The sequence below is a fragment of the Lycium barbarum genome, unplaced genomic scaffold (genome assembly GCF_019175385.1).
Source record: "Lycium barbarum isolate Lr01 unplaced genomic scaffold, ASM1917538v2 unchr_scaffold_33, whole genome shotgun sequence".
Classification (NCBI taxonomy): domain Eukaryota; kingdom Viridiplantae; phylum Streptophyta; class Magnoliopsida; order Solanales; family Solanaceae; genus Lycium; species Lycium barbarum.
Genome location: NW_026843486.1, coordinates 88,953 through 103,623, shown reverse-complemented (window position 1 = coordinate 103,623; position 14,671 = coordinate 88,953). Strand labels below are relative to the sequence as shown.

Here is a 14,671-nt window from a genome sequence, read left to right as displayed (position 1 = left end):
AAAAAGAATTTCGTATTTGCCTAGTTGTTCTCTTTGGTGCGCATGTCCCACGTTTATTTTTTGTCTCCTAATATTCACGTCTTTATCAAAAAAAGAATCTTAGCCAATTAATTTTGGGTCAACATCAATGATGGCTAAGGTTTCTCGGAAAAATGAGCTAAAAGGGTTCTTTGAGAGTGAAATGAAGAATACAGGGGATTTTTATTTCTTTTTCTTTTTCTTTTGTTATAAATATTTAATTAGGGGTTAATTATGAAAAGATGGGGTTGAATTAAAATATTTGTAAACTTAGGGTAAAAAATTAAAAGATCAAAAATTTTTAACAAAACCCAAAATCCCATCCATTAAAATATTTGTAAACTTAGGGTAAAAAATTAAACGGAAAAGGGCCAAAATTACCCCTGAACTTTGAAAAATAGTTCATCCATACCCTTCGTTATACTTTAGGGCCAATTATACCCTTACCATTATACTATGGGGTCAATTATACCCTTATGTCTAACTGCTGCCACGTGGCATCATCCCAGCCCTTTAAAATTATTTTACCCTCAAATAATTTTTTACCCACTAAAATAACTCAACCCGACCCTATTTTGTTTTCCAGCCCAAACTAATACGGAATTGTTTTTTTTTTTGCTTGAAAAATTATCCGTATTAGTTTTGCTGGAAAAAAAAAATTCGGGTCGGGTTGAGTTATTTTAGTGGGTAAAAAATTATTTGAGGGTAAAATAATTTTGAAGGGCTGGGATGATGCTACGTGGCAGCAGTTAGACATAAGGGTATAATTGACCCCATAGTATAACTGTAAGGGTATAATTGGCCCTAAAGTATAACGAAAGGTATGAATGAACTATTTTTCAAAGTTCAGGGGTAATTTTGGCCCTTTTCCGAAAATTAAAAGATCAAAAACTTTTAACAAAACCCAAAAAATTGCTTACAATAAACAACAAAAAGTTGTTTCGACAACTCCTAGTTGCTTACAACAGAACCCCAATTCTTGTGCAAACTTAGCAAACAATCGATTGTTGCTTAAGCAAATAGTAGTTTATGTTAAACAACACGAAGTTGTTTACGAAACTGTTGGTTGTTTACATTAGAACTTATCGAACGGGTCATTGGATGTTCAATAGTTATCAAGTGAATACGTTGATGTTCAAATATTCATATAATCAAACAACATTGATTATTATCACTAGATTAGTAAGTTATTGTTAAACTATTGGTAGAGTCAATCAATTTTGCGATCAATTGTGATATTATTAATAAGTTGGGTTTAATCACTCATTGGACGACTCGTTTGATATTTAATTGTTATCAAGTGAATACGTTAACATTCAAATATTCATATAATCAAACAACATTGATTCCATTATCACTAGATCAATAAGTTATTGTTAAACTATTAGTAGAGTCAATCAATTTTGCGATCAGTTGTGATATTATTAATAAGTTGGGTTTAACCACTCATTGGACGACTCGTTTGACATTTAATTGTTATCAAGTGAATACGTTGACGTTCAAATATTCATATAATCAAACAACATTCATTCCATTATCACTAGATCAGTAAGTTATTGTTAAACTATTAGTAGAGTCAATCAATTTTGCGATCAATTATGATATTATTAATAAGTTGGGTTTAATAACTCATTGAACGACTCGTTTGATATTTAATTGTTATCAAGTCAATAAGTTGATGTTCTAATATTTATATAATCAAACAACATTGATTTCATTATCACTGGATCAGTAAATTTTTGTTTAAACTATTAGTATAGTCAATCAATTGATGATAAAATTAATAAGTTGGATTTAATCACTCATCAAATGACTAGTTTTTACAAGATACAAGGTTTTTATATTAGTTAATTTTCATTTGTGATCAATCAATTAATTTCCAATTGAGTTCATGTATAAGCAATAATGAGTTGCTTAAACAACTTCGTGTTGTTTATTATAAGCAACCTTTATTTATTTAAACAACTACTAGTTGTTTATCTAGTTTTAATGAGATACAAGGTTATTGTATAAGCAACAAGGAGTTGCTTGAACAACTTCTTGTTGTTTATTAGCAGCAAACAAGTGTTTGTTACTGCAACAAACAATTGTTTATTAACTTTTCCGGCGAAGTGGAGTTGCCTGAATAATAATGTTGTTATTATAAGCAACAATTATTTTTTAAAATTTCTTTTTTAATGAGAAATGATTTCTAGTATAAGTAGTTAGATATTTTCTGAAACAACTAGTGTTTGTTTAAGCAACCAATAGTTGCTTGCGTATTTTTTAAGAGAAAAACGTACAGGTTTTTTTTTTTTTGGTAAAAAGTGCTTTTATTTTTGGTTTTTTGTGTAAATTAAAAAAATTTAGGGATTTTTGTGTAAATTAAAAAAAACTTAGGGGAATAGAGTTCCTTTTACCTAATTTTTAGAACTTGAGTCCTAAATTCTTAAATAAATAACTGAAAAGTCTCTTTTAATTTCATGCCCCAGGTTTCTCAATCTTCCTAGATTTTCAGAAAGAATCTGTAATGTAACTACGTACCTTAGAGAAGTACTACAATTTCTCTTAACTAAAGTTGCTTTTAGTTAGTAACTTTATGTCATGATGGGTTACCTTTTCTACGAAGTCACTTTCCTAAACTAAAAATGTATAATTGGTTGTAGAATTCTATGAGGAAATGATAAAAAATAGTCCTTGACAAATGAACTAGATACAAAAAGTTGATAAAAAAAATTGTAAAAAATTGTATTGTACCTCAAAAGCTGCACCAACTCTAAAACAAACCAACTATTGAATTGCTATCATACTCTAGAAATAGACCAAATAAAATTAAAATTGCATAAATTGTACCACTAAATATGAATTCTCGCTAAATGTTTTTCCCACAAATCCCGTCAAATCTAATGATAAAGTTTGTTAATTATTTGACGAAGTTAATAAATACTCAGTTTTGGTAAAACTAGTCAGAAATATATATTCTATACTAGTTTAAAAGCATGAATATAAATGTTGGTTGATCAAAATATCCTTTAAATATTGATCGACTTTTATATCCTTCAAAATAATTTCCTTAAATAAATAATTCTATTTTATATTAGATATAATTGCCATATTAAGGACTTAGTAGGACTTTGAATTCAACCATAACAACAGTACTACAACGGAAGGAAACTTTTTTTGGACTCTCAAATCAAGTAGGAATAACTTCTTTATATTAACTAAACGAATTGAAAAACCATTGTTTAGTTTGGTACGGATAGAATTACTTGGTCATAATAATGGTACTAATTAATGCAAAGCAAGGATCAAATTACTTAGTTACATAACTAGAAGTAAAATCTAGGTAAAAGAGGAGAATTAAAAATAACACGAATTAGCCTAATTCTTTGATTAGTAAATTTTATAAATACCTTTCTTTGAATTCAGTTCAGTGACTTTTATAAATATCCTTACTAATATATTCATTTACGTGAACTTTATAAATATTTCATTAGCATAATATTTGTTGTTAGAGCATCAAACAAGTTCTATGACAAACACAAAAACTACAAAGTTGATATGTTTCATGGCTTCTAATTATTACAAAGAAATCAAAATAAGGAGATAAACGTAGTTTCATAAATTACAAGGGAGATTTGTGTTAAGAATAGAAACATGGATAAAGGTCTCTATAATTGATCCATTATATTTAATATATTTTGTCAAGCTAACTAGCTTATGTTAGTATGTCATGACATATTTTTGGTATAAAGTATTCAATTGAAAGAATTTTCTATTGAATGGAAGATGATTTTACATCAACAAGTAAAGGAAAAAATAAATTATTTAGTACTTACTTTTGATACTAATTCAAATTGGCCAAAATTGAATGACTTTTACACAAGAAAATAAATAGAAAATAATTTTTGTGTGATAAACTTTAGTCAAGTTGGATAATTTTTTGCGTATAAACTTTAAGTTTGATGACTTTTATGTACCAAAAATAAATAAAAGATTTTTGTGTGATAAACTCGAAGGTGAATGACAGTTGGTTAGGATATTATTGTGGGAACTGATACGGGTATGCTTAAATAAAATAAGAGAAGGAGAAACAAAAAGATTGTTTATCATAAAAGTGATTGATTATCTTTTGCAAGCCAGAAGATATAAAATTTTATGTTGAAAGAAAATAAAATACTTGAAATTATTTCTATGTATAATCAGTTCATCATAAAAGCCGGTGATGGGAGGACTTTTTTTTTTTCTCTCTTAATTATTAAATATTGTATCTTACTTTTGTGATCAACTTAATTTTTGTAGAAATAAAGAACTAAATATTCTTATAATTGGATAATATTCTCTTACTTTAATTTTGTTCTGTAATGATATTCAACACTTTTATATTTGTAAATGACGATAAATAAATATATGATCACTCAATTTCTAATATTAGATTATCTTAGTCGGAACACGTTTCTAATATGTTAAAAGAAAAAAAATAATACCAAGAACATCTTTTTCGAAATATTAAGTGAATACGAATCTTATACCTTAGTAACATTTTTGTAGCTCATAATTCAATGTATGTAATTATAAATAATTATCTAATATTTTTTGTGGTGATTGAGGTTGGCAGGAAATAACGCGTGAGGAACGTTTATAGAGACTAGTGTGTGTGTATATATATATATATAAATTAGAGTACTTTATGCCTATCCATAATAATTTATTTTTTTCATTTGCTATAGAAATATATCACATAAATCTGCTGTCTCTTACCCCTATTCGCTTACCCAAAGTAAGGTTATTGAATATAGTTTCTTACTCATGTGACATTTGAGAATTTATTGACCCGATTAAGTTGTATTCAGATTTCATATGCTTACTAATATGACAAAATGCTAACTATTAAGTGGTTACTGTGGTTCTTCATTTTCAGCTTAGTACACTCTCTTAATTTCTGATTAATTGTGGAGAGATCTCAACTATCACACACTATACTCCTAGAACTCAAACTTCACATCAAAATTTTGAGGCGATAATGAACCCAACTATGAGTTCGCGACTATTACTAATTTGGTAGAACTCAAACTTAAAATCAAAATTCTAGGAGCGGATGATGGATCCCACAATGAGCTCGCGAATCTCATAGTCACTAATTTGATAGAACTCAAGACTTCACATCAAATCCTAGGAGTCGGTGATGGATTCAATAATGAATTTGCGAATTTCACCAATCTCATTTTCAAAACCATTATAAAAGTCCGTGACAAATTGAGTTAGCAAATTTCACCGATACAATTTTTAAAACCAGGTCTCTTAGACGAATTTAAGGTTGAGTTCCTTTTCACTATTGCTGAAATTATTATAAGATCCCAAAGGTTAACCCCTTATAAAATGATTATAACATGGCAAGCAATGTAGTCTTGTCAACGATTCTCTTTGAAAGAAAGTCAAAAGTCAAAGTTATGGATATGTTTTTATTTTCTTTTACATTTGCCATTGAAGCAAGACATGGCACCCCCACGTGTGGTTAAAATCTTCAGTCCGACAAAAATGTTTTACTATACAAGTTGGCATTAATTATTATAAGGATTAATCATACAATGACACTAATGATAGGGAAGGTGGCAACAACGTGAGAAGCTTCTTGACTTAATATAATAGAATTTAAATTTTATCAAGTTTGATATGAGATCTATTGTTAACGATCAATTTAATCTGATAATAAAAAAAAATTATATGTTAATGCACAAAATATAAACATTTATTAAGCGATGTAAAACGAAGGGTCATCGCTTCTTGAGTGTAGCCTTGAGGCTTGAGCTGTTGATAAGTGAGGCTTCATACAATGAGACACAAAGTGATTCTAAAGATAAACTATTGTTTATTTGAATCTCAACTTTGAGAAGTTAAATTAATTTTAGTAGAGGCGGATCCAGAAATTAAATTTTATGAGTTCAACTTTTCAAGATTTTTAGTTCAACTCATTGTATTTTAAAAATTATGAGTTCATGTCTATTATTTATTGCAATTTTGATAAATTTATGCGTTGCGTCGAAAGTTAGGATTTCAATTCGAAAGTTAGGGTTTCAATTGAACCCTACATACGCCCCTGAATTTTAGTATTGTTGTGTATTAGATGTCAAAATTAGTTATTTTAATTAAAACTTTGATTATTATAATACTAAAATTCATACACCATATCATCATTTTAATTTCTCGAAAGCTACCCGCTTCATTTTAAAAAAAAATATACGATTTACTTTTGATTTTTCGCTTCAAACGTTGTGGACCTTATCACATTTTATGCTTCCGCAGTTTTTTCTTTAAAAATAATTGATTTTACTTCCAAAATGTAATACATTCAACCAAATTAAATGTTAAAAGAGAACAAAATCACAAATTCTTCAATTCTCAATTCTTCAGTTCTCCCGAGAAGAAGAAATTTTTACAAAGAGATTTCAGAAATGGATTAATAAAATTTAAAAAAATTCCAAATTCCGCACTTATTTTTACCGATATCTGCTCAATTATACAATTGAGCAACTTTCTTCGTCCTCTTCGTCGACGCATTGTCCGACGACGAGGACGAAGAACTCTCTGGCGATATTGACGACCTCTTCGAACAAACCCTAACCGGTTCAGGTTCACCCGAATTAACCCTCAACGGAAAATTCAACAATGCACGTGAACCCCGAATCCTATACGCCGCCTTATCATAAGCCAACGCCGCGTCCTCTGCCGTCTCGTACGTCCCCAGCCAAACCCTCGCCCCATTCTTCGCTGGGTCCCTAATCTCTGCCGCGAATTTCCCCCATGGCCTTTGTCTTACTCCCCTGTAATGCATTGATTTCGACACTGGCTTTCTCTCTCCATGAGCTCTCCCTGACTTCTGGATAGCAGATGCCGCATGAGCTCTCTCTGACTTCTTGATAGTAGATGTCGAAGACCCATTAATGACATTGTTGTAAATAAACATGTTTTCTGTGTCATTTTCATTCATCGGGAAATTTTCCCAATTATTAGAGAAGAAATTAGAAAACATTTGGGTCTCAATGATATTGCTAACACTAACTTCAGGCTCGAGTTTGATAGTAGATGCTGAGGACTCATTAGTGGCATTGTTGTAAATAAACATGTTCTCCGTGTCATTTTCATTCATTGGGAAATTTTCCCAATTATCAGAGAATAAGTTAGGAAACATTTGAGTCTCAATGCTATTATTGCTGTGGCAAGAAAGAGAAGTAGCTATAGAATGTCCAGAAATTGTTGTAACAGGAGATTCCCAATCTTCAAGTAAGTGTTGTCTTATTGATTCAAGAAGCTCAAAATCATTCATAAATTCACTGTTTTCAAACATCATTTTGCTGTAAGGAATAGGAAAAAAAAAAGGAATTAAGTTTTGGAAATTGGAATATTTCAGAGTGATTTATGAGCTTTTTGATGAAAAGAGCATATATATATATATGAAAAAATGAAATAATGAAATGTGGTTTGAATATTTGAGAGTGGATTTTACAGAAAATAGAAAGACAATGAAGTTTTGAGTGTTTGGGATGAGAATGATAAAAGGGGTATATATATGAGAAGAGATTCATGCACGCAGCTGATAGTTTCATGAAGAATAATTAGATAAACATTTTTTGGAAACTTTGTGTAGGCTTCTGTGAAATTTCTAGGGGTTCCAAGTTTCTATATGGAGGAAAGTTGAAAAAGAGTTCGGTAAATGAAGCCTGCAACCACGTGCATTATTAAGTTAAATGGTAAGCAGTGAGGTTTATGTAAATACCAAAGACATATTACTAATATAATCAAACTTGTCTGTAATGATGTTGTTTGTCCGAATATTTATGGTATAGCCAAGCCAGGAGCTGAGCTAGCATTCCGACAAGGGGTTAGTCAGAACTCATTAGATTTGGCGCAAACGTTGTATTTGTATTAAAAATTCACTTAATATGTATAAATAATTTATAAAGAACCCATTAATTTTCTTTTTTAGAATCTAGAACTCATAACTTTATAATCCTAGTTCCACCTCTATATATAGGGAATATTGATAGAGAAAATAAAATACAACATAACGTGAGAAGTCGTTCGGGAAAATATGTAATAACCTTATAATGAAATATGGTTATAGAAGATGTTAGTTATAGAAAAGTCTAATTGTACCAAATTATTAATACACTATTATCAGTTACGCATAAATAAATTCAACCGATAAATAAAAAAAATTCACTGTATCAACTGAATTTACTTATATGTAACTGCAAAAGGACCAAATAAAATGGAAACTGCAAAAGTTACACCTGCAAATACAGAAGCTCACCAATTTTTTTTCACTATTCCTACCAAATCTAATAGACAAAATTTGTTAAATATATGACGTGTATATATATATATATAAGAGACTGCTTTGAACCTATATATGAGTATTTCTTTAATTTACTACAGAAATCTCACATAAATCTACCATCTCTCATCCCCCAAACCAAAAAAGGTTATTGAATATACTTTTAGTCATATGACATTTGAGAATTTATTGACCGATGAATTCGTAATTGCATTGCCTATGCTTACTAATATGTAATGCTTGCTATCAAGAGGATATTTTGGTTCTTCATTCTCAGAATTCAATTTCTCGACTTTGATTAAAGGTGGAGAGTTACCAATCAAATCATCATACAAATATTTGCAAAAAATGCTAAGTGAAACTTTTGATACGTACTCTTTATCAAGTAAAATGCAATAATCCAAATGTATTCGATAATTGACATTTGAATTCTCACATGAAACAATGAGGCTTGATTTCACACATGTAAGAGCGAGTATATAACATATACGTTTAGAAAATGCAACTTTTGACTCGATCAAAATCACTAATTTTCATTAGGTACTTAAATATTAATATATTCCATTCTTGACATATGCTTTTCTTTGTCTAGTACTTTTACTGTTCTATTTATACAGATTACCTACAAAAAGTTAGATGTACTTTTTTCCCTTTTGATATAAATGCAAAAACATAAGTTGAAGGATCATTGTATGTTATTTCTTTAATAAAATATTCTATGCATATAAAAAGCCTCTCTAATTAATAAATTAATCACAGGCATTTTTACCTACCAACCAAATGTACCACAAATTACGAGTATAGATGATAGAGATAAATTGACAATACATATCCCATAGACAGTGCTATATCATTTCTCCTCCTATTTTATTTTATTTCAAAAAGTTCCTACAAAACTAAAAAAATATTCTAACAAAATTTGTTCAAAAGTTTGACTGATTTAATTCTCTTAAAATAATTCTTTTTCTAATTTTAAAGAAAGCTGTCGGATTCTTTTATGATCAACGAATATGTTTGGAAAAATTCAAACTTGGTACATGTTTCGTATTTTGACTTTGACTCTCAGATGTGGACAGAGGCGGACCCAGGATTTTGAGTTCGGGGGTGCTGGATCCAGGAATTTTGAGTTCGGGGGTGCTCTATTAACTATTTATATCTGTTTTCTTTATATTTTCTATACAGTTATACACTCCGTAACTGAATTTAATGGGTGCCGGAGCACCCAAAAATTCTACATAGGTCCGCCCCTAGATGTGGAATACGTCTTATGTCTTCTCTACTTTCAGAGCAGTCACTACGTGCCAAAAATGCCATGCGTGCATCTTTCAAAAAAACATTACAAAGGAATTTTGAAGACGTTTATGAATTCATGTAACGATCTTAAGTTAATGTAGTATGGACAGTTGCTCATTCCATTAGTAACTAGATTTAAAGTCAAATACTTATAAATAACGAATTTCTTAATACATATATTGGAGAAAAGCTATTAGATTAATACAAATTTATAATGCAGGCATGTTCACGTTGTGAAACAATAAAATTGAAAGAAAATTAGTTAAACATCGGTTGATTTTTCAAGGAATTTAGCCGCAATTTTCTTTTTGAAAAAATCTCGGTTTCTCTGTTAATAATTTTCCCTTGTCAATTTGAACAAATTTCAGAATATTAAAAATCAAAAGAAAAAAAAATTAGAACACAGTTTAGAAAATTAAACTATAGAATATTTTTTTAAAAAAAAGGGAACCAGACATAATCAAATACAAAGCTGCAGCTAAAACTTTTCTAATATTGTCTTGTACCAGAAAGTTTGTCCAAGAAATTATATAATAACAAGAAAAAAAAGAAAAACAGTCACTGAATTGAATTCCAAGTGGATAACATATTTATTAATTTTACGAATTTTGCATTTATTACAAAATTAATATAGATACAAGTGGTCTACAAGCTGGATATATAAATTAATATGGCAGCATGTTCTTTGCTTGTTACAAGAATTATGCTAATCCTAGTACATTAACCATTAGAAACCCCTGAATTAAAATATTGTCGCATATTCTAGATAATTGGATAATATGAGTTTTGTTCACTCTTAATCGAAGGCCTCAAATTTGAGCTCTAGAATAAGAAAAATCTCCCGCTAAGGAGTCTTCCCCCATTTAGTGATCTTACCCAATTTGTATTCAGGGGCGAAGCTACGCCTTCATCTACGGATTCAGTAACACTTAATAGTTTTTACTCAAATCTTGTATTTGTATCTAAAAATTCAATTTATATGTATAAAGATTTTATGAAGAAATCAATAAGCTACGTTTTTTAAATTTCAAAGTCCATAGACTAAAAATTATATTCCGCTTCTATGTGTATATTGATTAATTGGGTCAAAGAATATCAGAGATATCTATTGATTAAACCAAAAATGAAAAAAAAAAAATGGTTGCACTTTTTTCTCCTTTTTGGATCAAAGTGTTTGTATTTGCTTTCGGATATATAGCTATTTATAAAAGAATGTAATTTCTATATAGCAATATAGCAATATGATAAAGAATTTGTTAGTATTAGGTTGTCTTTACCTGTTGTAATAGATAACCCACCTTATTTTCAAATAAAGTCTTATTTTTATAAAGTATTATATGTAGATATCTATTAGATATTCAAATAGCTAGTGCAAGAATTTTTTTGCATGTATATTAGTTAAACTCTTTTTATTTTTAATGTATTCAGTGACATTGAAAACAAATAAGAATGAGGATCTTAATTATTTGATGTGCTAGGTCTAAGACAAGAAGATGTTGTGATTAATATATCAGTCAAGTGTTTCGTCAAAGTGTCTAGGTTCTTGCCATTACATAGGATATTGGATTGTTTTTTCTTATTTTTAATTTATGGGAACCACAATTATAATAGTACCATCTAATATTTTACATATATTATTTCTAGAATCTATTCAAGGATGGTGGGTAGACCATCCATTAACTTATTATTCCTTTAACAGTTCTTGCATTAATTGAACCATTATCTTTTTTCCATCTCTCTCTTCATGTTTTCAGTTGAGCATCATAACTAGACTTCTTCTAGAAACAGACCCCATTATAAGTTAACTTGAGAACATTGTTGTAATTTTGATATTCTAAAAATATCTTTACCTTTTTTTTGCTCGACAACTTTTGCAAGATCTTCTAGAAAAGTATTATCTCTAAAAATCAGTTACAAAAGATATGTCCAAATGGATAAATCCGGCATATATCGAGTCGGAATGATAATTTGGCAGTACACAGTGGCATATTTATAAATTGAACTTTGTACCATCGAGTTAAGAATTCTATGACAACTCAAGTTTTATGTGGTTTAAAATTAATTATTTGTCCTTATTTAATGAACTATATATATATATATATATATATATATATATATATATATATATATATATATATATAGTCTTATTACGTGGGCCAACATCAGATTAATTTACTCACATATTTAACAGCAAAGCGTTTCTTGTCAATAATTTTTAATCATGGCTCGGGATTTAAATTTAAGGATACAGAAATCACACCCATCATATATACCATATTCGTTAAATTAAATAGCGAAGCATTCCCTATCATGACTTTTATTTATTCTCATATGTAAAGCTTGAATCAAAGAAACTTTATAAATAGAGAAATTTCATTCATCCTATCACATCTCTTAAAATGACCAAATATTTCCAATCATGAATCATATTATTTTCATAAATCGAATTCAGGGACCTCAATTTAAGTGTGGATGAATCTTATTCGTCATAGCATCGAATCATATTTCTTGTTTTTTTGGTTTCTCACTCGAACTCCGGTAGTGCATTGGTTCACTAATATAATATGGATTTATGCTATGTAATTCCTGATAGGATTGTTTTTTACACTCTAAGGCTCGAAGCCAACACCTCTGGTTAGGATATTTTTCCCCTAATGATGACTTTTTTCAACAATTGGATCTCTCAATTCAATTTGTTGAAACATATACGAAATAATAATACAAACTCCTATCCCCACAACGTCATGACTTCAGCTTATAAATATATCCTGACTGTTGATTTCATGCTTTCCATCTAGTATATGTATATAGTTTTCCACTTACTAGTCCACACTCCATTCAAATTCAAGTTCGGAACTTTTCTAACCTAAAAAAAAAAAAAAAAAATGGAACCAAACTAACTTGTTAAAAAAAAAGAACCAAAGTAGGCTTCACGCAAAAAAAAAAAAAAAAAAAAAAACCAAAGTAGGCTTCACGCACAGAATCTATGCGTGAAAGGGCCAAAGTGTACATTTACGCTTTGGTCTTTTCACGCACAGATTCTATGCGTGAAACCAATACCAAAATCCCACTACAACCTCCCATTTCCAGCATACTCTTCTCTTTCATTTCCTCCATTTTCACCCTTTCAACACACTTTTGCACTCCAAAAAATATGTTTCAAAGTTTTGAAATTTCAAAGTTTGCTATACAACATGATATTTGTGAATGCGGTTATTACTGTAAACTAAAAATATCAAAGACCCAAGATAATCCGGGTCGCCATTTTTGGCGTTGTAAAGTCCCCGAAGTAAGTGTTTTTACATTTTTTAGTGTTTTTTTCACGTTATCCACATATTTTGCTTTAAAAAACTGATTTTCTTTATAGGATATAGGTGGTTGCAAACACTTTCGGTGGGAAGATAGCATTCACATGGATAAAACGATGGCGGCAAAGTTTAAAAATTCACTTTTTGATAGAGATACCACGACTTCACGTATCTCTCAAGATACCGCTAAGTTGGACTCGCAATTTAAGCTTCTGTAAGCTGAAGAAAAAATTGAACTTTTGAAGGTCTTGCTCACCGATTCCCAAAAAAAAAACCGAATTTTGCTGAAGTCTAAACTTAGAGACGCTCAACATGAGAAAATAACTTTGAAAGAAAAACTTAAATTGTGGAAGATTATTTGTGCTATCTTATTGTTGTTAAATGACCCATAATCTAAGACAGTGAGCCTAAATAGACCCTAATCGTCATCAGAATATCGTCCTCAGAACGATATTGGTTGGTCTCTTAATACACATCTTTTTTCAAGAGATGTTAGTTCTCTACCGGTTGATGATGCTTGTTTTTCGGCCAACTTTAGCATGTAAAATCTACAACGACTTACCAGCATTCTGTTGTTTTCTTTTCTAATCCTTTGTACGACAAGCTCTCAAGTTTCTAGACCTACTCGAGGCATGGTTATTGAGTACCTTATTAGGATTGCAGCGTTGAGATTTTTCAAGTCACAAACAAGACGTTCTGATTCGGCAATCCAATGTGACCATTCTAGGCGTAAACCGCAATAATATTCTCGCGGATCTGAATATTTGACACTGCAGAAATCATCATTTACGCTCTATAAGAAGGTGGGGATTTAGCTCGTCTAGTTTGAAATCACTGGTATCACTCGAAAAACTGCTATGGTTTGAACTCTCATCATCATTACTATTTGATTTTTTTTTTTGAAGGAGTAAAGACCAAGCTGAGTTTCTACTACTCGACAGTGAATATGTTGTAGTCTAACAACAAAAAAAGGGCTACTTATATAGTTGCAAACCCCAAGTACCCCCGGGAGGGGGGGGGGGGGGGCTTTATGACCCTATCTACTTACCTTATTATATGAAAAATATTAATCTTCATCGGACATTTCACAGTCCAAATCCCACTTGGATTTAAATCTTGTGCTACCATGTATACCATATTCTAACCTATGGTAATGTATTTGCATCCGATTGTTCTCTTCACGAAAATGATTAAGAGAAAAATTAAACTCTTGTGGTGTTCCACGAGGCATTGACATAGTACCTTTTTATGGGCATTTAAGCTCTACTGAAGCTAACTTTTGCTCCAGTGCTTCAGCCTTCCTAACACGCCAATTCCACTCCTCTCTCAATGTTTTATTGTATTCTCGACTGAATCTTTTGTTAGGGTTATTTGAGTAATGAAAATCATCATCATCATCTAGTTCCCATGTCCTACCCATTATTCAAATATGTTTGTTGGGGTAAAACATGTAATAGAATCAAGATTACCAAATTGGGTGTAGAATGTCATGATAACTCGTTTTAAAGTGAATACTAGTTGTTTGTCAATCATGTTATATATAGTACTGCATTTTTTGACCGTTTATTTGAATTTAATTCATATTACGCAACATTTCAATGCGCAATATAACATGATTTGACAACACATTATGGTTGAAAATTACAGCTTTTTTATGACACGCATGCTTGATTTGACAACACATCGTGCATGCCAATTTCAGTTTTTTTTTGACACATAAACGATCGATTTGACAATA

The 14,671-nt window shown here is 30.4% G+C and overlaps 1 protein-coding gene across 1 annotated transcript; it reads right to left on the bottom strand.

The window, feature by feature from the left end:
- Positions 1–6,419: 6,419 nt before the first annotated feature.
- LOC132625702 (ethylene-responsive transcription factor 2-like) lies at positions 6,420–7,518 on the bottom strand. The gene has a single exon (XM_060340292.1). The coding sequence runs from the start codon at positions 7,343–7,345 to the stop codon at positions 6,509–6,511; it is 837 nt and encodes a 278-aa protein (XP_060196275.1). The 5' UTR covers positions 7,346–7,518; the 3' UTR covers positions 6,420–6,508.
- Between the last annotated feature and the right edge of the window lie 7,153 nt (positions 7,519–14,671).

Excerpts from the sequence above, each read along its gene's own strand:
- LOC132625702 (XM_060340292.1), bottom strand. The coding sequence starts at position 7,345 with ATGATGTTTGAAAACAGTGAATTTATGAATGATTTTGAGCTTCTTGAA.